General features: G+C 45.5%; 1 protein-coding gene across 1 annotated transcript; it reads left to right on the top strand.

Moving 5' to 3' along the window:
- The first annotated feature begins 40 nt into the window (after positions 1-40).
- CDC5L (cell division cycle 5 like) lies at positions 41-27,217 on the top strand. Its single transcript, XM_054063056.1, has 16 exons — positions 41-204; positions 1,359-1,462; positions 2,304-2,465; positions 4,166-4,293; positions 5,102-5,201; positions 5,459-5,677; positions 7,294-7,438; positions 7,908-8,096; positions 9,731-9,879; positions 12,235-12,397; positions 14,315-14,479; positions 15,607-15,687; positions 16,042-16,287; positions 17,455-17,652; positions 24,812-25,024; positions 26,759-27,217. The coding sequence occupies exons 1-16, from the start codon at positions 160-162 to the stop codon at positions 26,861-26,863; spliced, it is 2,412 nt and encodes an 803-aa protein (XP_053919031.1). The 5' UTR covers positions 41-159; the 3' UTR covers positions 26,864-27,217.

Raw genomic sequence — 27,217 nt, 5'->3', positions numbered from 1 at the left:
TCCGGCGGCGCCGCTCTGCGCCGCCTCTGCTCTGCGTATGCGCGGTGCGAGCTGCCTGGGCCTCGGGGGCGGTGCAGGGCCTACACTGGTATCGCTGCGGAGTCCCCGCTCTGACACCGCTTCTTTCTCTGCCGGGAACGAGCCCCCATCGCCGCCAAAATGCCGCGGATTATGATTAAAGGAGGGGTGTGGCGGAACACCGAGGTGCGGCTCGGGGCTGCGGCCGGGGGGGGTGTGTGATAACGGGGGGAGGGTGGCGGTGGTTGGGAAGGTGTTGAGGGGGGCTTGCGGGGTGTGTGTGTGTTGGCGGGTGTTAGAGGTGTTGGGTCGGTAATTGTGTGTGTGGAGGTGTTGGGGGGTGAGTTTAGGGGGGTAATTGTGTGTGTGAGAGTGTTGGAAGGTGGTCTTGGGTGTGTGTAGGCGTGGGGGCGTTGTGTTGGTGTTGGAGGGGTGGTTTTTGGGAGGTGTGTGCGGAAGATTCTCAGGCCCTGGCAGAGGCTGCCCGGGGAGGTGGTGGAGTCCCCATCCCTGGAGAGTTTGAAAGCCGGGCAGGTGAGGTGCTTGGGGATCTGCTTTAGCAGTGGGCAGGTACGATTGGACTCAGTCTTTTCCAACCAAGCCATTCTATGATTTTATGAGCCCCTAAAACCTGTGCATTAGAGAGCGTTGAAAATAATAGTTTTCTATAGTCTGTCAGGTCTGTGAAGTTGGCCAAAATAATTGTGTTTCTATTTCAGTTAAACTTTTGTAGAACCATAGAATGGTTTGGGTTGGAAGAGACCTCAAAGCCTGTTCCAGCTCCCCTGCCATGGGCAGGGACACCTCCCACTGGCCCAGGCTGCTCTAAGCCCCATCCAACCTGGCCTGGAGCACCCCCAGGGATGGGGCAGCCACAGCTTCCCTGGGCAACCTGGGCCAGGGCCTCCCCACTCACAGTGTGAAAAAATTCCTCGTTATATTCAGTCTAAATCTGCCCCTCTCCAGTTCATACCCATTGCCTTTCATCCTGTCACTACAAAGCTTTGTAAACAGCGCCTCCCCAGCTTTCTTGTACCTCTTCAGGTACTGGAAGGTCGCTTTAAGGTCTCCTTGGAGCCTTCTCTTCTCCAGGCTGAACAACCCCAACACTCTCAGTCTGTCCTCATATAGGAAGCGCTCAACTTTACTGATTGTCTTTTGAAGTACAAATCCTCATTCACCTTGAGAATAAAATGTGGAAAAGAAGCAGCAGTGCTGTACAGTTTCCACAGGGTCAGCGCTTTAGATGAAATCCACCATGTTCTCTGTTTGAGCTCAGATTTTTTCTTTTGCAAGTTCTTGTGATCCATAATAACCCTTTTTTTTTTTTTTTTTTTAAGGATGAAATTCTGAAAGCAGCTGTGATGAAATATGGCAAAAACCAATGGTCTCGTATTGCTTCTTTATTGCATAGGAAATCAGCAAAGCAATGCAAAGCCAGGTGGTAAGTGAGAAGTTCCATGTCTGGGAAGACAAGACTCATAATTAGTCACCATTCAGCAATTAGCACAGGTTAATTTCTGTACACAGAGGAGTGGTAGGTTTAGAACTGATTTCTGCTATTGCAGATCGTTTGAATTCCTGTTGCTTGAAAGTAATTGAACAAAAGTAGAAAACGTTCCCTTTGCCAGTGGCTGCAGTGTTAGCAAATGCTGGGTCACGTAACAAAATGATAAACGTGATTTTTTTTCCCCCCACATTTACACATTTTTAATCAGTGAATATTATTACCAAGGAAGTGAAATTCTATGACATTAATCTCTTCATTAGAGGTAATTTTTATCATCTTTCATAGTGATCTTGATAGTGCAGAATGGATCTATTTGAGAATCAGTTTCTTGAGTACTGAATGGCACATACTTATTGGAATGCTTCTGTACAAAGGTTCAGTACCAGCACAGTTAAAGATCAGAAAGAGAACTGTTGCAGGATCCAGACCGAACAAATCTACCATTTCTGGTACCTTTGGTTGTTGTGATTTTTACTTCTCCTTTTTTGAATTAGTGACTCCTTACTTTACCAGAATTGAGAGGGGGAAAGAAAAAAAGAGTCAAAATCTGTTTGAGAAATGGTGAATAAGTAATTAATTTTAAAGCTCAAATAAGTTTGTGATAAAAATACTCTGGAGTAATATCCTTTTGTACAGAAAAAGCTTGTATGAAATGTGCCTGACAAGATTTTGGTATCTCGTTGTAAGGCTTTGGATAAACACTGTTCTGAATTAATTCAAGACGCATTAATGGATGCTTGGATCTGTCATCCTTAATTTTTTCACCTTTTGCCAGGTACGAATGGCTGGACCCGAGCATCAAAAAGACAGAGTGGTCGCGGGAGGAGGAGGAAAAACTGTTGCACTTGGCCAAGCTAATGCCAACCCAGTGGAGAACCATCGCCCCGATTATTGGAAGAACCGCTGCACAGTGTTTGGAGCACTACGAGTTTCTGCTGTGAGTTACTGTTCTGCTAGAGGTTCATGACAGGAAAATCTGCAGAGTTTGTTGTAGCAGCGTGCCGTTCCCTTCTCCCGGGGCGCTGAAGTGTGGTGGTCTTGAGGGGACAGAATGTACACTTAGTAAGTTTGTGGATAACGCTAAGCTGGGAGGAAGGGTGGATCTGCTCGAGGGCAGGGAGGCTCTGCAGCGGGATCTGGCCAGGCTGGATCCATGGACTGACACCAACAGGCTGAGGTTCAACAAGGCCAAGTGCCGGCTCCTGCCCTTGGGACACAACAAGCCCGTGCAGCTCCAGGCTTGGGAAGAGCGGCTGGAAAGCTGCCTGGCAGAGAAGGACCTGGGGATGTTGGTTGACAGCAGCTGAACATGAGCCAGCAGTGGCCCAGGTGGCCAAGAAGGCCAATGGCATCTTGGCCTGGATCAGAGCCAGCGTGGCCAGCAGGAGCAGGAAAGGGATTGTGCCGCTGGACTTGGCATTGGTGAGGCTGCACCTCAATTCCTGGGTTCAGTTTTGGACCCCTCACTCCATGAAGGACCTTGAGGGGCTGGAGCGTGTCCAGAGAAGGGAATGGAGCTGGGGAAGGGGCTGGAGAACAGGGGTTATGGGGAGCAGCTGAGGGGTCTGAGGCTGTTTAGCCTGGAGAAAAGGAGGCTGAGGGGAGACCCCATTGCTGTCTACAACTGCCTGAGAGGAGGTTCTGGCAAGGTGGGTGTTGGTCTCTTCTCCCAAGTGACAGGCGACAGCGCAAGGAAATGGCCTCAGTTTGCACCAGGGGAGGTTCAGATTGGACATCAGGAAACATTTCTTCCCAGAAAGGGTTCTCGGGTCCTGGCAGAGGCTGTCCAGGGAGATGGTGGAGTCCCCATCCGTGGAGGGGTTTAAGAGATGGGCAGATGAGGTGCTCAGGGATCTGGTTTAGTAGTGGGCAGGTATGGTTGGACCCGATGATCTCAAAGGTCTTTTCAAACCAAGTGAATCTATGATTCTATGAAAAATCTTTTTGTGCACAAATCCTTAAGGATTGTTTCTCTTCAGTCGACATGTCAAGCTCAAAAGAAGTTTCTGGAACCTGGATATTGGGCCAGAATAGTGATAGGTGTATATTTTTCTGCTTCTTGTTTTGCCTGGAGAGTTTTGAGACGGATGCTTTTTATTTCAGGTTAATTTGTGTATTTTTTGAGTGGCTGATCTGTGTCAGCGAGTGTGTAAGAGGGAAGAAAAAAGAAAGACATAAAATACATGTTGTTGAAATAGCTGACTGTGTAGGTGTCATCTCTGTGTGCTGCAGAAGGTGTCTTTAGGCCGTGAGAAAAGAAGTGCTGGTTTCGCTTGTGAGCTTTCTTAACTCTGGTGTGATTGGTTGAGTATAAAAGCATAAATGATTGTTTTGTCACATGGCGTGAATTCTTGTCCCTACTGTTAGAGGTTACCCAAGGAGAGTGTTCTACTGTTTGCTTTGTCAATATTGTATTTTATATAATATTGTGACAATGTCATACTGTGTTGGGTTCTTGTCTGATTTAAGAGTATGTAACTGAATCTTTTCGGCAGTAATTGTGTAACCAGTGTAATGTCCGGTACCTACTGCAAGATTATTGCTCTGCATTAGCCTTTGGGGGTATTGAAGGGATGATTATGATGAGCCTGGGAAAAAAACAGAGCCAGTTGTGACCTAAATGCAATTTGCTTTTAGGGACAAAGCTGCTCAGAGAGACAACGAGGAAGAAACTGCTGATGATCCTCGGAAACTTAAACCTGGAGAAATTGATCCAAATCCAGAAACCAAACCAGCCAGGCCAGATCCTATTGACATGGATGAAGGTAGGATAGGAGTTGGTGTAGTTTTCTTGGCAGAAATCCGGTCTGTTTGGGTTTTCTTTTTACACAGCCTCTGTACTATGCGTTTCTTTTGTCTTTTTTTTCTCTGCTCCCTGGTAATTTTTTCTTACAGGTTTCATCTTCTATATCTGCCCAGTCTGTTGTACTTTCCCAGTTTTCTTTTCCTTTTCTTGGTGTGTGTTCTGCTTTTTGATCTTTGTCATCTCTTACCGTGACTGACTGATCTTTACTTTGACAACTGATCTGCTTGCTTGCATTCTTATTTCTGTATCTTCATCTTTTCTCATCAGCTCGTGCCTCCTAGATGACTCCATGCTGATGCGTAGGAGGATTACATAACTTTTTTTTCCTTGCATAAAGCAATGTTGTGAACTTAAAAAGCTAATATTCCATGAATGGGCCAGTGGTTTTTTTAAACAGTCATACATTCACAAATATCATGCTCTTGGATCTGTATGTAAATTAATGAGTTCTGTAATACAGTACTCTCAGATGAAGATGTAAATGAAATTATAATTTCGTTAGTGTGGACAGTTTACCTTTTTATGTAGATATTTTGATTTGCTGTAGTTATTGATTGAATTATTTTCAATATTATTCTTCATTTCATCTGGCCAATTACTTAGAAAATATATTGGAGCAGCTTGGAGATAACTAATGTAGAGATCATGCAGAATGCCTGTGAAAACATCGATTCATTCAGCTTTTAAAGATTGCTTTCTGATTTTAATGAATTTTTTTCCTTCTCTCCTGTCTCGAAGTGGAAATTCATAGCTGTGTTTATCTGTAGATGAACTTGAAATGCTGTCTGAAGCTAGAGCTCGTCTGGCTAATACGCAGGGAAAGAAGGCCAAAAGAAAAGCAAGAGAGAAGCAGCTGGAAGAAGCTAGGTAAGCGTGCTTAGTTTCGTGTACTGAGGCTGCTTTTGTTCACACGGGAGCATTTACAGTGCACAAAGTCAGGCACAGCTGTAAGTCATTGCAGAATCTGACTTTTCGATAGTCATTTGTGACAGGAGCTTCGTTCTTGTTTAAACATGTGCAACCCCATCTCAGCAGCAACTCGTTAAAGTAATACCAGATCTTAGGACACAGGAGCCACCTACAGGTTATGCACTCTGAATCATGTAGTGTTACTATTTCTTTAGGCGGCTTGCTGCTCTCCAGAAAAGACGAGAACTTCGGGCTGCTGGAATTGAGATCCAGAAGAAGAGAAAAAAGAAGAGAGGTGTGGATTATAATGCAGAAATTCCATTTGAAAAGAAACCTGCCCCGGGTTTTTATGATACATCAGAGGAAAACTACCAGTCCCTGGATGCAGATTTCAGGAGGCTACGTCAGCAAGACCTGGATGGAGAATTAAGATCGTGAGTGTGTGTTATACTTGGGAGGAAAGAGTATATTTGAATAAAATGCCATATATAAGGTGTTAAGTCCTGGAAATGTCTGAAACATAATGTGGTCAGGGGTTTTATTTTCTGTGGGATGGATACTTCTCCCATGCGACAAGTGTAGGACAAGAGGAAATGGTCTCAGGTTGTGCCAGAGGAGGTTTAGTTTGGATGTTAGGAAAAATTTCTTCACCAAAAGGGTTCTTGGGTAATGGAAAGGGCTACTCGTGGAGTTGGTGGAGTCCTCATCCCTGAAGGGGTTTAAAAGATGGGTAGATGAGGTGCTCAGGGATCTGGCTTAGTAGTGGACAGGGATGGTTGGACTCAGTGGTCTCAAAGGTCTTTTCCAACCAAATGATTCTATGATTTTATAGCGTGGGTTCATTCTTTCTTTCTTTCCAGTCTCCTGTGTTATTAATCTTTGTAAAAGCTGTAGTTGACCCTTTTCCTTGATAATGAAGTGCCTCCTGCACATTCTTGTTTTTTAAATGGTTATCTTAATTTTTTTGAGATTCATTTGCTTTTAGAAGTAGATTTTCTTCTGTATTTGCACTCCTCTCTCCAAGTCATAACATATTTAAGATTGCTTTCAAGAGTAGATTTTACTTGTTGTTAAGATTGCCTTCAAGAGTAGATTTTACTTGTTGTAATATTACTTTTGATGTCATTTTCGTCATTAGACTCTCCTGAAAAGCTTAATTTCTTCCTTTTCCCAAAAAAATCCTCAAATGTGCAGTTGAGAAGTTAAATGCCCATCTTTGTCAGCAGAGTGGTACTTATGTAATTGTGCAATTGCATGTCCCAGTGCTTCTGCCAGCTGTTTTTTTACTGAGAGAGCTGGTCCACTCTGCATACGATTTGTTTTATTAGCTTGGTGTTTGATTAATTCTTTCTGTATGGTCCTTAGTTCAGAATGTCTGACAGCAGCTTCAAACCATTGTGGATTACTAAGTTAGGGTTTCATGGCTGGCTCCATTCCTGCTTGAAGGAAATAGCATTTTGATTAAATGCTGAAGAAAACTTGATTCTCATATCCCACAGAAAAAGTTTGTCTTCCTTTAGCAGCTGCTGGAGGAAAAGGGACTGTTCACATCCTCTGGTGTTTGCTATCTAAATACTGGGCCTGACATTTTTGTCTTGCTCCAGGGACCCTGCAGACGTAGGTGAAGCAGCCACCTGTTGCCTGATTCCATAATATGGAAGCGTCACACTGCTTTGTTGTAGGTTCTGTGCAACATCTACAGGCCATATCTTATCATAGCAACATAGATTTGCTTGGTTGGAGAAGACTTGTGAGATCTTGGAGTCCAACCATACCTGCCCACTGCTAACCCAGATCCCAGAGCACCTCATCCGCCTGGCTTTTAAACCCCTCCAGGGGTGAGGATTCCACCACCTCCCTGGGCAGCCCTTGCCGGGGCCCGAGAACCCTAAACCTCTGCACCATGAGGTGGTTCACTCTTTCTGCAGTGCTTTTTATTTCAGCATATCCAGTTTTTGGTTAGGGATCAAGCTTTTGGCTCTGCACTCGTTTGTTTTACTGTGTAGCTGTTCTGTGCGTTCTAAAATAACTCTCTTACCTGTGATGACAGTGAAAGAGAGGGAAGAGAGCGCAAAAAAGACAAACAACATCTGAAACGTAAAAAGGAGTCAGACTTGCCTTCAGCCATTCTGCAGACCAGTGGAGTGTCAGAATTTACCAAGAAAAGAAGTAAACTCGTGCTTCCAGCTCCTCAGGTAAACGACTTACAGTGCCAATGCCAATCGATGATTTCTCTTTTATCTAGTGAATCTTGTGGCCGTATTTTATCTTGCTGTGCCTTGGAATTTTCTCTTTGCTAGAAGATGTAAGCTGATCCAAACCACTTGGTTTGGATGAAAGATATATCTTGGTGTGATTTTTAAAGTAGACTTGGCAGTAAAGGTCAAGAGAAGTATATTGTATTACTGTATGTTTGAGCCTTCTGCAGGAGGCAAATAGACTGTATATTATGACCATGATACTTTAGAAAATGGGGGTTTTAATTAGCTGTTTTGAGCACACTAAGCAGCATTAATGCAACGCTCCCCTGGGTTGAGAGTAATGGTATGAGGAGACTGTTATGAGGTGTTGTTAAAACAAATGGCAAGTACTTTCTGATAGACAAATAAGGATTTGGGGTTTCCATTTGATCATACGTTGTTTGGTATTGTTTTCCTTTTAAAGATCTCTGATATAGAACTTGAAGAAGTTGTAAAAGTAGGCCAGGCGAGTGAGATTGCACGCCAGACAGCTGAGGAATCTGGAATTACAAACTCGGCTTCCAGCACTCTTCTCTCTGAATATAGTGTGACCAACAACAGCATAGCACTAAGGACTCCCAAAACTCCGGCAGCGCAAGACAGGATTCTACAGGTATGGCACACACCTACAGAACGGGCTTTTAGTTCTAGTGCAGTGGTCAGCTGTGTAGAAAGGGTCAGTACCATAAAAACAGTTCTTAGATGATGTGTGATACTAGGGTTTGAACTTGCATGTGATCTCCAGGGCGCACTAAAAGAAGCGGATCCACTTCAGTCTGATCAATTATCACGATGCTTCAAAACACCGTGATACTTTATTTTGTATTACATATTGCATGCAACTTTTCATGTTAACCATTATCCTGGTTCTTATAGAACTTCCCCTTATCCTAGGTACCTCTCAAAGTTGTATATGGCATACACATCTACAAAACAGTGTCTTTTATGTTGTTTCCTACTTAGTTTTGCTGTTCAGCTTTTATTTCAATTAAGAAGAAGCAGTGAATTGCAACAGTGCAAGAATATTTCCCTAGCACTTCGTTTGTTTAAAAATACTTAAGGATTGTCAAAGCCAGCCCTACTTTGCATCCTGTGAATTATCTTTGTGTTACACTGACTGTGCGAGTGTCTAGGTTCTTTCAAAAGCTGGTAGCGCTGGGAAATGTTTTATGGAGCATGGGGAAATGGCTAAAGGAAATTAGTGTGGCGAGTGTGTAAACCAAACAAGAGTCCACCCCAAAAACCCCACCCCAAAAAACTCTTTATGTTGATAATGAGCTGAATTTCAGCAGTTCCATGGTAGGAGAAAAGAGAAAGTTCCTGGCTTTACAGATCACGATGTAAGTCTGTGCAGTGTTTGCAGCCGTGGTCACGTTCACCATCAGATGGAGTGCTCTGACCTCACATGTGTCGCAGAATTGAGTACAGACAGAATTCTGTACATGGTTTAGTAGCCTTCTTTGAAGGCAGTTGCCATATGCACTAGTTTCATTATCTTAGCTGATTTTCAGAGTGCCTTAATTCTTCATATGAAAAAGTGAACAGAAAATAAAAAGCTGGAGGGTATTTGTAAAAGCCCAGTTGAGTCATGGACCAGAGATATGAATAGTGACAGTCTCTTTTGGAACATTCTCTTTGAAGTTGATGTTGGATTTCAGAGTGCAAGAGAACTGTTCCCTCTGAAAATCGGGACCCTTAGGATGACTTCAGTTACTGATCATAGAACCATAGAATCATTTGGTTGGAAAAGATCATCGAGTCCCAACTGTACCTGCCCACTACTAAACCAGACTCCTGAGCACCTCATCTACCTGTCTTTTAAACCTCTCCAGGGCTGGGAACTCCGCCACCTCCCTGGACAGCCTCTGCCAGGGCCTTGGAACCCTCTTGAGTTTGCAGATCTCTGGAGCCTAGCGAACCGATGGAAGTTGAAGCATTAAGTAACCCACTCATCTTTCCAGTTCTGATTTATAATATATTTGACTGGAAATGAAGATTAAAGTTCCTTTCACTGGGACAGTAGAGTTTGTAAATACCAGTGTATGGGTGTTGAAGTTAAGAAGTCTTAAACATTTTCCACACACTGATATTCCAATAACTCTGCAGCTTTCTTACTGCTGCTGGATCTGTTAAACACCTGTAGTAGAGTGGGACTGTGTAGGAAGCTGGTAGAAGTGAGGAGGTGCCAATGGCTGCTCAAGGTCTTGCCTTCTTGGTGATGTTCTGCGTGTGTTGTCTCATATCCAGGAAGCACAGAATTTGATGGCTCTCACAAACGTGGACACCCCCTTGAAGGGAGGTCTTAACACTCCCTTGCATGAAAGTGACTTTTCGGGAGTGACGCCACAGAAGCAGGTTGTTCAGACTCCAAATACCGTGCTCTCCACACCCTTCAGGTAAGCAAAGTCTTTTCCTAATGAGTAGTTGGCGGGGTCTGTGTCTAGGGAAGGGGGCGGGTTGCACCATGGGAGGCAGGAGCTTGTGATCACTGCTTCAGACCAAATTTGAACTCAATTTTATTTCAAGCCCTTGCTGTACAACTTTCTCCTTCTCTGTATCTTCCATAAGCTCGGTTACATCATCTTCGTCTCTATTTGTACAGTGGAGTTTTGGTCCAAAAATGAGATCTCCTGTGGTCTGGAGCGATGTAAATGATACTGAGGTAAAACAAAGTATATCTAGTAAGGACAGAGTGTCATTCCTTGCATCTGTGGATCCAAGCCTTCCCAAAGTATTACCTCCAAGTTGAACGTGGCGGAGGTCTGGTAGCCAAACCCACATTGAATCTTTGAAAAGCTGGAGTCAATATTTATAAGCTGTATATATCCAAAATAAAATATTTCTTATATTGCCAATCTAAATAGTACGGAATTGCGGGTTTAACTCTTACAGTGGGTGCTGAATAAATACCTGTCCCACAAATGCCAAGTGCCAGACAGCTGAAAAATATCACGCTCAGTACACTTTGTCTGTCAATTTTTTTCAGCTTCAGTTCTAATTTTAGTTGTATCGTGCTAACGGGAAAAGTGGAGAATGAAATAAAAAGGACCTTTATGGCAGCTTTTCAAAAGCAGCTTTATTTTGTTGTTTAAAAGCTGTGTGCAGAAGCCCTGCTCTTTTAATTGGATCTACATAAATAAATCCTTTTCTGGAGATCTGTTGGCGTCAGAGTGGTACAGAATGAATGAATGCAGAGTCTGGCCTGGAGTGATCTGAGTGTTCATTTGGGTTATTTTATATCAAAAAAAATGTCAAGACGTTCTAATTTTCTTGTTTAGTTGGGTTTTTATTTGTTTGTGGTGCTTTTTTTTAGCTTCTGAAGTTCAGATTTGCCCACGCATGGTACCTCTGTATCGGCTTGGCTTGCTTGCAGAAATGCTCGCTCAATGTGAAAATCCAAGACCTTGAGCAGAGTGAAAAATACATCCATTAAGTGGTTAAAAATGAATAGATGGAAGCCATAATTTTTTAGGGAGGTAGAGTAGTGAAACAGAGCCATCATCTTATTATTTAGGGCAAAGGAGCAAATATTTAAGTATGCTATTGTTTCCTGTGATGGTATGACATTTCTAATATTTTAATTCAAGGTTTTTATTGAAGTTGTTGCCGGGCCCAAAGAGCAGTGTAAGTGGAGTTCAGTCCAGTTGGAGGCCAGAGACGAGCAGTGGCATCTTGGCTTGGATCAGAACCAACGTGGCCAGCAGAGAAGGGAAGGGATTGGGCAGGGGATTTGGAACTAGATGATCTTTAAGGTCCCTTCCAACCCTAACTATTATATGGTTCTGTGATTGTACCCCCGGACTCGTCATTGGTGAGGCCACATCTTTAATCCGGGGTTCAGTTTTGGGCCCCTCACTCCAAGAACTACCTTGAGGGGGCTGGAGCGCGTCCAGAGAAGGGAACAGAGCTGGGGAAGGGGCTGGAGAACAGGGGCTGTGAGGAGTAGCTGAGGGACCTGGGGTTGTTTAGCCTGGAGAAAAGGATGCTGAGGGGAGACCTCATCATGTCTGTGACTGCCTGAAAGGATGTTCCAGCCAAGTGATTCTATGATTCTCTTATCATTATCATCACTATGTGAAGCCTTGTGTATGCTGGCAACAGAAAGCTTGTGACCATATCCAGGACATGTCTGCACGCCTTCCGTGCAGTAGGCTATTGTGATAGGAAGCAGTATTTCTTGCCAGTCCATAGGAGAAGCAGCTGAGACCCACAAAATCTGAGACTTAATCCATTTTGCCTAACCTTAGGCGCTTAGAAGTAATTGTTGTAATGTAAATTATGCCTTCAGTAGTCAGTGAAATCAAAGAGGCATCTTCAGAGTGATTAATTCAGTTGTAAGGTGGGACAGCTGATGCTGGATTAATTCCAAGTGAATGACTTGCCCCAGGTAGTGAGAAATCCGAGCTTGCAATGAAATCCTCATTCCTATATCCCAGCATAGTGCCTGGTGACTGGGTAATTTCTTGAAAGTAGCAGTAGGACTTTGAGTTGATGTAGTTCCTGAAACTTTTCTTAATGTAATGAGGTGCCCAGATGCCAGCTGGACAGGTGCTTGGTCACACCTTGGCAGGCTTAAACAGTTTAGTTCTTGGATTCTTATAATTGCATCTTGTGGTTTCACTGCCTTCCAAGAAAAAAATCTAGATTGAATTTATTCATCGTATTTCCATAACTTTTTGCAGCCTTCGGATTTGTGCAAATAGAGATTTTTGGAGCACAAAATTAAATTACCGTATCTACTTTTCCTCTAGAACACCTTCTCATGGACAGGAGGGCTTAACTCCACGGGGAGGACTGACTCCTAAGGCTGTGGTTGGTACAACTCCGGGTAGAACTCCATTGCGTGATAAACTGAACATCAACCCGGAAGAGGGAATGGCAGATTACAGTGACCCATCTTATGCAAAACAAATGGTAAGAAGGACTTAAGGAGTCGAAATAGCTGCTTTATTAACTTTCAGAATTTTAAGTTCTTATCTCCTGAACAGATTTTTATTTTACAGCAAGTGTTATTTCTACCACTTGTCTACAGGCCTGTACTCATCACCTGATGAAATCAAATCTTTATTTGGAAGGACAAAACTCTTACCGCTTAGAACAGCCTTCATTGTGCTTAGGAAAAGCACTCTAAAGCCATTTGTCAAAGACATCGTTAAGTTTCAGTTCTACTTGTACCTTTGAAGCTGAGCAGGAAAAATATCTCGAGGAAAGGTTAATTTTTCTTGCAGCCCTCAAATTCCTTCTCATCTTGGCTTCTGAACTTACCTACAGGATCTTTTAATCAGTCTGTCTTGTTGACAGCATTGAGCTGAAGGAGTTTAATTTTTGCCATTAGAAGCACTTGGAGTTGAGATGTCCAGTAATCTGAGTCCCATCCAGACTCTTTCATCGCCTTTGGCAACAGATGTTTTCATTCGTGGACATTCAGCCAGATGTACCCTGCCAATTAGACATGGTGTAATGGGGCTTAGACCTAATAGGTAGGACCTTGGGAACTCCTTTTAGGTGGCCGATTCTGCAGCCTTAACTGCAGCTGTGGGTATCTCCAACCGGCAGTATGGACATTGGTCTGTTTGGGCTTGCTAAGGATATCCACTTCAATGACTCTTCAATTTCAGAATTTCAGGTTTCCTTTTAGCTTGCAGGACAAGGTTTATTTGTGTTCTTATACTTACTTTGCTTCTGTCTTAGCCTTTCAATAGTAAAAAGGCTTTTTGCTGCTAGAAGGAACCCGGGGCTTCAGTTTCCTGATGGACACTGCTAGTTTCTAGATTTGATGATGTTTGTCTCATTTTTGTATTGTGCCACAGTTGTGAGCAACTGCAAGGCAAAAAAGTTCCAGTTAGGCTTGCAAATAGTACTGTGTCCTGGCTCAGCATGGACACATTTTCACCTATTCTCAGTTCCTTGAAAGGAATTTTTTTGAATCTCTGCTGCTGTACTGAGGCAAAGGTGCTGTGCTGTTGTTTTCCTGGTTTATTTAAGCCCATTTGAAAGTTCCTTTAGGTATCTTTAGGAAAGCTGCGTGTTGGTTTTTAGCATCAGAGGTTTTCCGTGCCTAATAGCCCATAAACTCCAGGGGTGATGATCTGTAGGCCAGCCTAGGTTAGTGGTACTGAAAACGCTGGCAAATAAACTCTCCAAGACTCATTTTGGAGTTTTAGAAAGTGAGCATCCTTTATTGCAGTGCTGGACACGTGAAGGGAGGTTCTCCATCAGTCATGCATCACCAGACAATTGTTGGGGGCAGAAGAGAGTCTCCCATTTATGTGTATATGTATAAATTTTCCCGGGAATCTTATGCATATTGTATTCCTTCCCAAGTACTCATTTTAAGGTTGTTATGAACTTCACAACAACCAAATGTTTGCTCACTGGAGCTTTGGAGCCAGCTTTCTGTTTGACCTTGCATTTTCAGATAGAGAAAGACTGCAAACAGAGGTGATTGTAGGAGACACGTCTGTTCAGCAGAGCTCAGATTGAACACAAGGCGTTATCAGTTCTCAAAGAACAGTGTCTGGAAAAACGCTCGTTGAAAAAAAAACCTGCTATAAAAAAAAAAAATGCTGTCAGAGGGACTTAGCTCTACTTTAGCTTAAATCAAAATATTCTACTTTTTGCAGTAGTAATTACTTCTTGTATCATTAGTAACAGGCTTCTTTTGTCAGACTTCAAACCCTGTGTTTCCGTTGCCTTTATAGCAGATTGAGATTGCCAGATGATGGTAGTTGTGTATTGTTTGTGTCTGTTAATCTGGATGAGTGGGGTGCGATTGTACTGCACCTCGGTGTGTGGATTCAGAAGCATTACAGTTTGCTGGTCTTTCAACAGGAGAGAGAGTCTCGTGAAAACCTGCGCCTTGGACTCATGTCCCTTCCTGCTCCCAAGAACGACTTTGAGATTGTTTTACCTGAAAACGCAGAAAAAGAACTAGAGGAACATGAAGTAGATGAAGCCTTTGTAGAAGATGCTGCTGATATAGATGCCCGCAAGCAGGTAGGGGGTGCGGTGGGGATAGTGCCTCTTGTTTAAAATAAAATGTGTTCCTTGTATGGTTCCCATAGTTTCATGTGTTTAGTGGAAGCAGTACAGCTGCTACAGAATAACAGTCAAACTGTAGATTCATGGAATGATTTGGGCTGGAAGGGGCCTCAAAGCCCATCCAGTCCCACTCTGCCATGGGCAGGAACACCTCCCACTGGCCCAGGCTGCTCCAAGCTCCATCCAGCCTGGCCTGGAACCCCTCCAGGGATGGGGCAGCCACAGCTTCCCTGGGCAACCTGGGCCAGGGCATCCCCACCCTCAGCAGGACGAATTTCTTCTTAATGTCTAATCTAAATCTCTTCAATTTAAAGCCATTCCCCCTCATCCTATCACTCCAGGCCCTTGTCAAAAGTCTCTCCCCAGTGCTCTTGCAGGCCCCCTTCAGGTACTGGAGCCTCTTCTTCTCCAGGCTGAACAACCCCAACTTTTAGCCTGTCCTTATAGCAGAAATACAGGTAATTTATCTGTGAAGAATAGAGAAAAGAATTTAAGTTTTCATGTTACACAAGGCCCTTTCAAGAGAAGCCATGACATGGCTGGGAGTAGAACATGGACCTGAAGTTTTAGACAGCACTGCCTTTTCATGTTATTTGTTGCCTGAAAGTGGAATGTAAGGAGAAATCTCATGTTTTTATGCTTTCACAAGTATTGTTTTAGTGAAATAGTTACTTTATGTCATAGAAGAGGACAAACCCTGTCCTGGCTGCAAATGTAAGAGTGTTTCTTTTCCTGGTGGATTTCCTGTCTGAAGAATTAGAGCAGATGTCAGGCTCGATGTGGAGAAGTTTGTGAAGAACAAAGTCTGTTAGTGCTGAGGCTGAAGGAGAATTTGACAGCTGGAAATGACTTTTTAGGATGTCTCTCCTGTTGGTGTTGGTCTGCTGTGCTCTTCCTGTTTAGTTTAGAGGCAATAAATTATGGTGTCAGCATGTCAGAGTGGCACTGGCTTCATAATATCAAGTCTTTATAGTCTAAGGAATCTTTGCTGCAATAAGGGATTAGGTTTTGTATCAGATACATTTATAGGAGTGTCTGATCGTACCACAGTAGCTGGACTAACACTTGCCTTGTTTGTCTAGGCTCTCCGGGAGGCAGAGCGTGCAAAGGAGCTGAAGAGAATGCACAAAGCTGTTCAGAAGAACCTGCCACGGCCCTCAGACGTGAGTGGAACCAAAAGTCCCTTTTAAGGAAAATTACAATAAAGATGTTAACCGTCATAGGAAGAAATACAGTCTAGGTAGATCATAAGAGAATGAAATCTTTATTTGAGCGTGCTGACTCCGGCACTGCAGGAAACTTTCACAGCAAACTTGTCTTGAGGTATTTCATATGCACAACTGGAAGCACTGTAGGGTGCTTATATCTCTGTGTGTGTCCCACCATTAGGGATTTTGGCACCTGTTCTGCATGGTTTTGCTGATAAATAAAAATTCACACTCAGATGGAGATGTGTGAGTTTAATGGGGTCTTTGTTGTGTATGGTGCTCATAAACTTGTTTGTTTTTCCTGGGCAGGTTAATGAAACAATACTGAGACCCTTAAATGTGGAGCCACCTCTAACAGACTTGCAGAAGAGTGAAGAGCTAATAAAGAAAGAGATGATTACTATGCTTCATTTTGACCTTTTACACCACCCATTTGGCGAACAGCCTAGTGGTAAGAAGGGGAAAGGCCCAGGATTTGGAAGCAACAATGCAGAACATATGGCTTACTTGGAACAAAATCCTTATGAGAAGTTCTCCAAAGAGGATCTCAAGAAGGTGAGAGCTGTGTGGCCTCATTACCAGCGAGCTGGTGTCTTCTAATGTCGTGATCCTGTGACCTTAGGAAAAAAGGTAGTGTCCAGCCTGCATGGAGTTTAGTTTTGGGAGATCTCCAGAGGGTCATATGAAGAGCTGTGGGGATAACTGAAGTGCATATTCTCTTTTCTGTGAGCTAATGTTAATGTGGGCACTCATTTGAATGCTGAGGATGCTGTATTTGAGCCTAATTTCTTCCTAATGTCCAATCTAAATCTTCCCCCTTCCAATTTAAAGACATTCCTTCTCATCTGATCACTCCAGGCCCTTGTAAAAAGTCCCTCCTCAGCCCCGTAAGGTTCTGGAAGCTGCTCTAAGGTCTCTGTGGAGCCTTCTCTTCTCCAGGCTCAACAACCTCGCCTCTCTCAGATTGTCCTCAGAGCAGAGGTGCTCCAGCCCTTGCATCATCTTCATGGCCTCCTCTGGACCTATTCCAACAGTTCCATCTCCTTCTTATGTTGGGGATTCCAGAACTGGACACAGGACTGTGTGGGGGGTCTCATGGGAGAGGAGCAGAGGGGCAGAATTCCCTCCCTCGCCCTGCCGGCCACACTGCTTTGGATGCAGCCCAGGACACAGTTGGCCTTCTGGGCTGTGAGTGCACGTTGCTGGCTCATGTCAAGCTTCTTGTGTTCGTTAAAGTCAGAGTAGTTTTTCCAGCAATGGAGCTTATGCAGCTCACCCGTTAATGTTTAGGGTTGACTTTTGAGGTTGTGTGGAGAGGGGCAAGCGAAAGGAAATGAAAAGTGATTTTTGTTTCTTAGAACAGCTGCTTCTGTCTGTACAGTTTTCTCTCCCCTCAAGGTCTTTGCTTTTATCTGTTTTCTCCTGCAGCAAGATGAAGTATCTCGCTGTGCCACAGCTTTCATTAGCTAGAGCAGAGTGATGTCAGGTTTGGCCAAATTATACAAAATGAGGGATAGTTGCGCTGTGAGTAGCCTTCTAGCCTGGTTTCGTTTATAATCCACAGCATCTGTGTTCGATTTCATAGTTAGCTTAACCTGATGGTGAGATTTTAGTATGAAAAGAGAAACTGCCCTCGTGAATCTCACACTGAAGGACTGAGGAGTGAATTTTCTTGTATCCTGTGTATCGTAACTGCAATTTATTTCTCTTCCTTTCCAACAGGCCCAGGATCTGCTGGCACAAGAGATGGAGGTGGTGAAGCAGGGAATGGGGCACGGGGAGCTCTCGAGTGAAGCTTATAACCAGGTGTGGGAAGAGTGTTACAGCCAAGTCTTATACCTGCCTGGACAGAACCGCTACACAAGAGCTAACTTGGCCAGCAAAAAAGACAGGATAGAGTCGCTTGAGAAGCGGCTTGAGGTCAGTATCACTGTGTTTTGTTTCTATTTTTTTTCTGTGAAGAGTTACAGGTCACTTTGCCACCAAAAGACCTGAATGATGTGTATTCCTCTGAAAGAATTGTTGAGGAATTCTCCTAGGGAGTTCATAGATGTTCTTGAGATGTTTAAATCACCTTTTCTCCTCCTCCTCCTGTTCTCTAAATAGCCCCAGAGTATTCCACAGTTTCTCTCTGCACTATACGGTGTAACACTACTAATCTTACCCTCTTTATTCTCAACTGGAGGGAAGGACAGGTTCCACTCTCTCGTAATTCCATGTGGATTATTGGCTATTTTCTTGGTCTCTGCTGTTAGCGGGTCAGATACCTGATCTTTACAGTTTTGCACTTTGTCGCTGAGAATGGCTGCTTATGAGGTGCTTCAGAGAAAGATGCTTAAAACCAATGTCTCTGTCCCAGAACTCCTCTCAAGGTTTCTTTCCAACGTAAGATTTGGTTTCTGATGGACTGTTACATGAGGGAGGTCCAGATGGTCTTGAATTCTTGCCAGATTGGCATCCTCTGCCATTTCCAGTGATTCCCTCCAAGTAAGAGAACAGTGGATGTTTGTGATCCCCTTCCACCTTGTCAGGAGGCTTCCTTATAAGTGCATTTTAAACTCAAATTTTGAGTTTGCTGTTGCGTATTTGTGTAACTAATACTTACTGCAAGTACAAAACACCAGAGTTCAGGTAGAATCAGAGAATCATTAAGATTAGAAAAGACCTCTAAGCTCATCCAGTCCAACCATCAGCCCAACCCCACTGTTTCTACTAAAGCATGTCATGCAGTGCCATGTCTTCAGGGTTTTTTGAACACCTCCAGGGATGGAGACTCCACCACCTCCCTGGGCACCCTCCGCCAGGGCTTCACCTCTCTTGTCAGTAAAGACATTTTTCCTGATGTCCAGTCAGCTGGTGTATCCCCTGGTGCAGCTTGAGGCTGTTTTCTCTCATCCCATCACCTGTAACTTGGGAGAAGAGACCAACACCCACCTCACTACAACCTCCTTTCAGGCAGTGATGGGGTCTCCCCTCAGTGTCCTTTTCTGCAGGCCGAACAACTCCAGCTCACTCAGCCGCTCCTCATAACCCCTGTTCTCCAGCCCCTTTTCTAGCTCTGTTCCCTTTTCTGGACATGCGGCAGCTCCTCAAGGTCCTTCTTGGAGTGAGGGGCCCAAAACAACCTGGAATTCGAGGTGTGGCCTCAACAGTACTAAGTACAAGGGGAGAATCCCTTCCCTGCTCCTGCTGGCCACTCTGGTTCTGATCCAGGCCAAGATGCCATTGGCCTTCTGGACCACCTGGGCCACTGCTGGCTCATGTTCAGCCGGCAAATATGAGAAATGACAGGAGAGAGAGGGCAGAAAGGGTGAATTTTCACAGGATTCATGCACCTGAAATTCAGCCTGAAAGTGTGTCCTGTAAAGTCAGTCAATCTGTCAAGAATGTCATCCAGGTGTAGTCTCCGCAGTTGTTCCTCACCCACCCGGGCCAGGAGCAGGTCATAGAATCATAGAATCACTAGGTTGGAAAGGACTCACTGGATCATTGAGTCCAACCGGGTCACCTGCGCGTGGCCCCGCGGCCGAGTGGTTTGGCCGTGACGCTGGAGCTCCTGTCGTGCTGCTGCTGTCCCAGCAGAGAGCACCATCGCCCTGCCCAAGGCTCCCTGCTCCGAGCCCTGCTCTGCTCTTCACTGCAACCAGTGAGCGCAGCAGCAGGGGCCGTGCCGGCTCCGTGCCAACGGCTGCACCCAATTGGTGTACAGACAGTTTTTGAAATTTAAATATCTTGGGGCCCAAAACTACATTAGAAGTGCATTGTGAAAGCTGCGATGTCAAAGTCTGCCTGCCTTCATTTGCCTTTGTGTATGCATCCTGAGACAGCCTTTAATTTCATGATTACGGCCTAGTTTTCCACAGACTTTATTCACTGCCCAGGATGGATGGCAGCTGTTTAATGAGGAGCTATTGAATATTTTAAATTGGAAGGAAGGAGATTTAGATTGTACATTAGGAAGAAATTCTTCACACTGAGGGTGGGGAGGCCCTGGCCCAGGTTGCCCAGGGAAGCTGTGGCTGCCCCATCCCTGGAGGGGTTCCAGGCCAGGTTGGATGGGGCTTGGAGCAGCCTGAGCCAGTGGGAGGTGTCCCTGCCCATGGCAGGAGATTGGAATTAGGTGATCTTTAAGTTCCCTTCCAACTCAAACTGTTCTACAATCCTGTGATTCTATAATTTCATTTTCTTGTGGAGCGTGTGGCCCTCTGCCCTTGTGCTGTGCACTGCTTCCAAAATCTGCATTGGTTGCTGGGGTTTGAGGTTGCCTCAGCTTTCCTGCAGACAGATCATCCATTTGTCCAGCTTGTCTTCATTCCATAAGTGCTCAGTGCTCTGTAGTCACAAGGCAGACACCCAGGAAGCAAAATATGAATCGGAGGTCTTGCCAAGAAAAAAAATTGCTTCATTTGCTCCCAGCATTGCATGGGCACTCTGTGGAAGGCAGCCAATAGCATCCAGCTAGCGGTGTCTGTGGTCAGTCGCTGCCATCGTGGGATTCTGTGTCTCGCTAATGTAGTTCCACCTCTTCAGATCAACTGGATGCCTGGAGTGCTGCTGGGCAAAGCTCAGTGCTCGGAGCTCTTAGAGTACAGTCAGAGAGCAACCTTGTGTGTGTTCCAGGTACCACGTGCCCTGGAGGCGGCAGAGCGTGCTGTGCGTGTACCGTGCAGCCTGGCACAGCCCCGGCTGCAGAGTGCCTATGGGCTCTTGGCAAAGTGAAATTGGAGCTGAAAATCTCTCCCCAGTGTGTGCAAAATGCAGGTTAGTGCAGCTCTGTTGCCTGAACAGGGCTCAGTGCTGCGTCCAGTTCTGTTCAGCCTCTTTATGGATGATCTGGATGAGGGGACCAAGTGGTCCCTCAGTCAGTTTGTGGATGACGCTAAGCTGGGAGGAAGGGTGGAGCTGCTCGAGGGCAGGGAGGCTCTGCAGTGGGATTTGGCCAGGCTGGATCCATGGAATGACACCAACAGGCTGAGATTCAACAAGGCCAAGTGCCGGCTCCTGCCCTTGGGACACAACAACCCTGTGCAGCTCCAGGCTTGGGAAGAGCGGCTGGAAAGCTGCCTGGCAGAGAAGGACCTGGGGGTGTTGGTTGGCAGCAGCTGAACATCCCTGGAAGTGTTTAAAAGCTGGGTAGATGAGGTGATCAGGGATCTGGTTTAGTAGTGGACAGGGACAGTCAGACTCTGATCTCAAAGGTCTTTTCCAACAAAGCGCTTCTGTGATTCTATTTCCAAGTTGTTCTGGCTCTGGTTTCTCACTTCTAACACCTAGAGCTCTTTAGATTGTACACTGCTTACTTAGCTCTTGCTTTTCTACTCGGTTCCTTCTCTATCCTGGGTGATCACAGGCCTCGCTGCTGTTAAAAGAAAAAAAAGAAAAGAGGGAAATAAAAAAAACCTCCCAAATATCTAAACCCAGAAATAACAGCCTTTTCTTCCTTCCTCGCTTACACAGAAATGTGAACACTCACCACTTTTCCTCCTCCCTCCCAACTACAAGATTTTAGGACTTACTATGAAAAGGTCAAAAGGAGGTCTGGGCTTTTGTAACAAATAGTATTTATTAAAAATTGCTGACTGCTGCATTAATGCCAACAACTGCATATAATTTTAGTTCAAGCTTCGTAAAATTTTAAGGCTCAGATACCAAGCTAAAAATTCCAAGCAGTTATGAAGAGGTGTGTTTGAACAGGAGCCTGCAGTATTTGCTTAAAGCTAAGAAATAGATTTCAGTAAAATCTGACAACCATTTCCCCCCTGAACCTAACAGAAAATGTAAAGACATTTGAATGATTTCTCCACTTATTTATTTTGTACGGCTTCTTGGCCAGCTTTGATTCTGCTGACTTCTGTACCAGCTGTAGCAAACAAGAACAGCGTAGAACCATAGAATCACAGAATGATTTGCGTTGGAAGGGACCTCAAAGCCCATCCAGTTGCACCCCCTGCCGCTGAATCAGGCTGCTCCAGGGGATCAGCCACAGTGCCAGGAAAGCTGAGGAGTGGCTTTTTACAAAGGTCTGGAGTGATAGGATGAGGGGAATGGCTTTAAATTGGAAGGGGAGATTTAGATCAGACCTTAGGAAGGAATTCTTCACGCTGAGGCTGGTGAGGCCCTGGCCCAGGTTGGCCAGGGAAGCTGTGGCTGCCCCATCCCTGGAGGGGTTCCAGGCCAGGTTGGATGGGGCTTGGAGCAGCCTGGGCCAGGGGGAGGTGTCCCTGCCCATGGCAGGGGGGGAACTGGATGGGCTTTGAGGTCCTTCCCAACCCAAACCACTCTGTGATTCTATCCCTGGACAGGATCTCCGGCCAAACAGGTCTCCGCAACCCCCACTTTGCACCCCTAGCTTCACCAGTAATGGCACAAATCTGTTTGTGATATCAGTGTGAATTTCACAAAGGTAAATGTCATGTCAGCACATGCGAGGCTGCTGCCTCTAAATCACTGTGCAGTGTGAACAGGGCAATTAGTGATAGGCGACTGTTTGTCCGCACCATCGCCCCCAGCAGCACCCGAGCCACAAAGAGAGCACCAGGAAGAGCTTTTTTCGCACAGGCTCTGCAGAGCAATAGCAGTCCCGTACGAAAGCAGTGACTGCTGAAGGTGCAGCTGCCTCCAGCAAACAGCACTGCACTCTCGTGTCTCTTCCCAATGCTCTTGGTGCGATTTGAAGGGGAAGAAGCAGTCCCAAAGCTGACCCGCAGCAGGTTTAGTTGCTGGCAAACTCTGTCTCAGTTTCTGCTCTTCCCTCAAGGGAAGTTAAGAGCACAGGCAAGTATCTCGGGGTTCTGAAAGCCGAGCCGATATCCCTGCTTTTCATTAAGGTTGTCTGATGCTTCCCCATTAAAACATTGATTTCAACTGATATTGCTTTCAGACAATTTTCTGTGGAAAAACATTAAAAGGTAGGTTTCGCCTTTGCTGAGATGGCTTAGGAAAAGAAATGCAGTGCTTTTTTCACTGTATATATTTTTTATTTGTTAAACTGCTGTGGTTTTTATTTATTATTTAAAAAATTATTCAGCTCGCGACCTATGCTTGCAAACTGTACATGTGCATCTTGCTTTTACAGAGGGTGTTTTCATAGAATCATAGAATCTCTTGGTTGGAAAAGACCTTTGAGATCACTGACTCCAACTGTACCTGCCCGCTACTCAATCAGATCCCATCGCCTCACTGCAACCTACTTTCAGGAAGTTGTAGACAGGGATGAGGTCCCCCCTCGGCCTCCTTTTCTCCAGGCTGAACAACCCCGGGTCCGTCAGCTGTACCCCATAGCCCTTGTTCTCCAGCCCCTTCCCCAGCTCTGTTCCCTTCTCTGGATGCGCTCCAGCCCCTCAAGGTCCTTCTTGGAGTGAAGGGCCCAAAACTGAAGCCAGAAATCGAGGTGTGGCCTCGCAAGTGCTGAATCCAGGGACATAATCCCTGCCCTGCTTTTGCTGGCCACGCTGGTTTTTATCCAGGCCAAGATGCCATTGGCCGTCTTGGCCACCTGCGCCCCCAGGTGCTTCTCTGCCAGGCAGCTTTCCAGCCACTAGACCAGGCTCCTCAGGCACTCAGTGTTTTAATATTATATTAGAAAATGTGGTGGTTGACAGATCTTCCCTCACGACAGTGGGGCAGTGGAGCCTGTTCTAGAGGTCACTGCAGTCCTGGTGTGCCCCAAGGGTGTTTGGGGTTGCCTGTAACGCTGTGAGACAGCACGGGATGGCTGCTCTCTGTTGCACTGGACCTCTGTCACAAACAAAATCCTGTTTGCCTGTGCATCCGTCTCTCCATGAGCTCTAAATACTGGTGCTCTCAACACATGTTTTTGGTCCAAAAAACAGTGATTGGAAAAGAGTTCATTCGCCACCCAGCTGCATTTGTTGTTGCAGTAATGGTGTATTATTTACTGGTGGAGGCATGTAAAGCTTTCATACTTTTCCATCAGAGGGTATCCTCACAAATCCCTAACCTATTTATTTAATTTTCTCTCGATTTATATAAATATTGAAAAAGAGGCGCCTTTCTGTATGCTTAAAGCACCTTGGGTATAGCTTGAGTCTACATTGCAGGCAGAAGCTGAAAAGCAGAGCAGTCTCCACCCATCTCCCCAGCAGCAAAGTCGACAGCACAGTCGGATTCCTCTTTCACTCTCCCATTAACAGTTTTTGGTTGGTTGGTGAAACAGCATGACCAGCAGGAGCAGGGAAGGGATTTTGCCCCTCTGCTTGGCATTGATGAGGCCACACCTCGAATCCTGGCTTCAGTTTTGGGCCCCTCACTCCAAGGAGGACCTTGAGGGGCTGGAGTGCGTCAAGAGAAGGGGAAGGGGCTGGAGAACAGGGGTTATGAGGAGCAGCTGAGGGACCTGGGGTTATTTAGCCTGGAGAAAAGGAGGCTGAGGGGAGACCTCATCACTGTCTACAATTGCCTGAGAGGAAGTTGTGGTGAGTTGGGTGTTGGTCTCTTCTCCCAAGTGACAGGTGATGGGATAAGAGGGAATGGCCTCAAGTTGCACCAGGGCAGGTTCAGATTGGACATCAAGAAAAATGCCTTCCCAGAAAGGGTTCTAAGGCCCTGTCAGAGGCTGCCCAGGGAGACGGTGGAGTCCTCATCCCTGGAGGGGCTTAAAAGCTGGGTGGATGAGGTGCTCAGGGATCTGGTTTAGTAGTGGGCAGGTACGGTTGGACTACTTTTCTGACAGATCAGAAAGCACTGGAGTTCAGTTTCATTGGTAAAAGGTGGTGTCCTGGGTCTCTGTAGGCTTCAGAGCAGTGAGAAGCTTCTGCTTTCTGCTTGATCTGTGGCGATTCCTTTGTGTGTAGGGATGTTCACCAGCAAAACTTTGATTTTTAAAGAAATGAGGCATAATTGTCGATTCTCACGAATTCTTCACGCTGAAGGCGGGGAGGCCCTGGCCCAGGTCACCCAGGGAAGCTGTGGCTGCCCCATCCCTGGAGGGGTTCAGGGCCAGGCTGGATGGGGCTTGGAGCAGCCTGGGCCAGTGGGAGGTGTCCCTGCTGGACTTGAGTTTTCTTTCTTGACTTCTGCATCCTGGATAAATAAAAGAATTCTTTGGTTGCTTCTACAGATAAACAGAGGTCACATGACAACTGAGGCGAAGAGAGCTGCCAAGATGGAGAAAAAGCTCAAGATCTTGCTTGGTGGTTATCAGTCTCGAGCGATGGGCCTCATCAAACAACTGAATGATTTGTGGGACCAAATCGAACAGGCGCATCTGGAGCTGCGTACTTTTGAGGAACTGAAGAAACATGAGGATGCAGCAATCCCGCGGAGACTGGAGGTGAGATTCCCGACTGGAATATCTTAGGGCAAATACAGGCACTTTGTGGAAAAGATGTTTTTATGAAGCAGGGGCTCTGCGGTTCACAGCCTGACTTTGGATTGAGTTTTTAATGGTCTTTTTAAATGACACTTTTGGCTGTTGCTAACCTCCTCGGCTGCTTGCTTTAATATCAAAGATCCTGTGTTCTATATATTAGAAGCTGGGACCAATCTGCTAGTGTGTTCTTTAAGTTTGTTTTAATTTTATGTCCTTGTGTGGTTTATTTTATTAATCTTCCACAGCGTGTATCGGCAGAAGTTCCAGATCTCTCTTAATTTGGTTTGTTTTGTTTTTCATTACTGTTAGAACTTAGGGGAGATCTGAAATTTGTGTAAAGACTTTTACTCCCTTAAAAGCCAAAGGACCACGTGCCAGTATAACCTGCAGGAGATCCTCCTTTCTTTTCACACGGCGACTGTGTTACTACCTGGAGCTAATGTTGTTGTCAGACTTGGAGGTGGCTGGACTTGTAGAAAGCCAGTACTGAAAGGGGGTTATTGTACTGATTTACATATGGCTCTCAGTTTTAGAATCATAGAATGGTTTGGGTTGGAAGGGACCTTAAAGCCCATCCAGTCCCACCCCTGCCATGGGCAGGGACACCTCCCACTGGCCCAGGCTGCTCCAAGCCCCATCCAACCTGGCTTGGAACACCCACAGGGATGGGGCAGCCACAGCTTCCCTGGGCAACCTGAGCCAGGGCCTCACCATCTTTATTGTGAAGAATTTCCTCTTTATGTCTAGTGTAAATTTTCCCCCTTCCAATTTAAAGCCATTCCCCCTTGTCCTGTCACTTCATGCTTTTATATTTATAATAAGTAATTCATACAATGTCTTGTCTCAGGTTTGACTCCTTCCTCTGAAGGAAGTAGGAGTGGAGGTGGTGGAGTCCCCATCCCTGGAGGAGTTTAAAAGCCGGGCGGATGAGGTGCTCAGGGATCTGGTTTAGTAGTGGGCAGGGACAGTTGGACTCAGTGATCTCAAAGGTCTTTTCCAACCAAGCGATTCTGTGATAAGCTTTGCTAACGATCTTTATGGGTGCAACTCCTGGAAGAAGTGACTGATTGCTTGTCACAGTTTAGCCCAGGTCTGGCCAATTTCAGCAGCTAAACCTGAGCAGTTGGGCTTCCAATTCCTTCCTTCCCCACCCCCAGGGAAAGGGGAAAGGTAATGAGAAGAAAAAAACTTGTTGGAAACTAAAACCACAGTTGCAGCAGAGCAGACACGAGGGAAAGGGTCCGAGGTCAGGAGGGAGCTGGGCTCAGGAACTGGGTTCTGGAACACACGGATCCAGGGTCAGGGGCAAACGGGCAGACGAGGTTCTTGGCCATTGTGGAAGAGCGATGAGACCCTCGTGATCTCACTTTTATCCTGGATGTGATGTATATGGGATGGACTCCTCTGTTGGTCAGGTTGGGGTCACGTCACGTCTCCGCCCCTCCCTGCAGGTGTGGCCTTTTCCCACCAGCTCGAGGATGTCTTGGCGTCTGTAGGAATAAGAACAGGCATTTGCCTTTCTGCCTTCCAGTGCCCTGCGTGAGCACAGCTGGGGAGGAACTGCCTGACAAACAGGCAGGGCACTGCCAGAAAATGAAATTACTCAGACAAGACTGAGCTGAAGTTAGAAACTGATCCTACTTTAGCTCAAACCACAACATTGCTTAATTATGTTTAATTATGCTCTCCTTTCAGTGTCTGAAGGAAGATGTGCAGCGCCAGCAGGAGAGAGAAAAGGAGCTGCAGCAGAGATTTGCTGACTTCATGTTGGATAAAGAGACTTTTCAAGCAAAGTATTAAAGCACAATACTCACTGCTATAACATTTCCGAGTGCACGGATACTTCTCCAGCAGCTTTTGCCATCAGTTGCAGAAATTGAGTGTAGCCTGCTCTTTGCATCTTGTCAAGTTTTGTTCCTTTAATGGACTGTGCCGAGTGCTCTAGGTAGAAATGGCTTTGGCCAGTGTTAAAAATCAGATTGAGATGTCAAAAAACTGATTAAGAGCAGAACCAATCTGGTATGATTTTAGCCATGTCTTTGTCTGCTAGGATTCTTACCTTATTCCTAGTGTTTTATCAGTCTTGAGATCTGTATGATACCTGCCTGCAGAATGATGTCTTTTGAATAAACCTGGAATGTTCAAGAATACGTA

The sequence above is a fragment of the Cuculus canorus genome, chromosome 3, assembly GCF_017976375.1.
Source record: "Cuculus canorus isolate bCucCan1 chromosome 3, bCucCan1.pri, whole genome shotgun sequence".
Classification (NCBI taxonomy): Eukaryota; Metazoa; Chordata; class Aves; order Cuculiformes; family Cuculidae; genus Cuculus; species Cuculus canorus.
The sequence above is the reverse complement of the archived record's forward strand: the minus strand, read 5'-3'. Positions and strand labels throughout refer to the sequence as shown.

Bases quoted from the DNA above. Each gene is read 5' to 3' on its own strand.
- CDC5L (XM_054063056.1), top strand. From the start codon at position 160: ATGCCGCGGATTATGATTAAAGGAGGGGTGTGGCGGAACACCGAG. The intron at 7,439-7,907 runs GTAAACGACTTA...TTCCTTTTAAAG, and splicing joins TCGTGCTTCCAGCTCCTCAG to ATCTCTGATATAGAACTTGA. The intron at 9,880-12,234 runs GTAAGCAAAGTC...CTTTTCCTCTAG, and splicing joins GTGCTCTCCACACCCTTCAG to AACACCTTCTCATGGACAGG.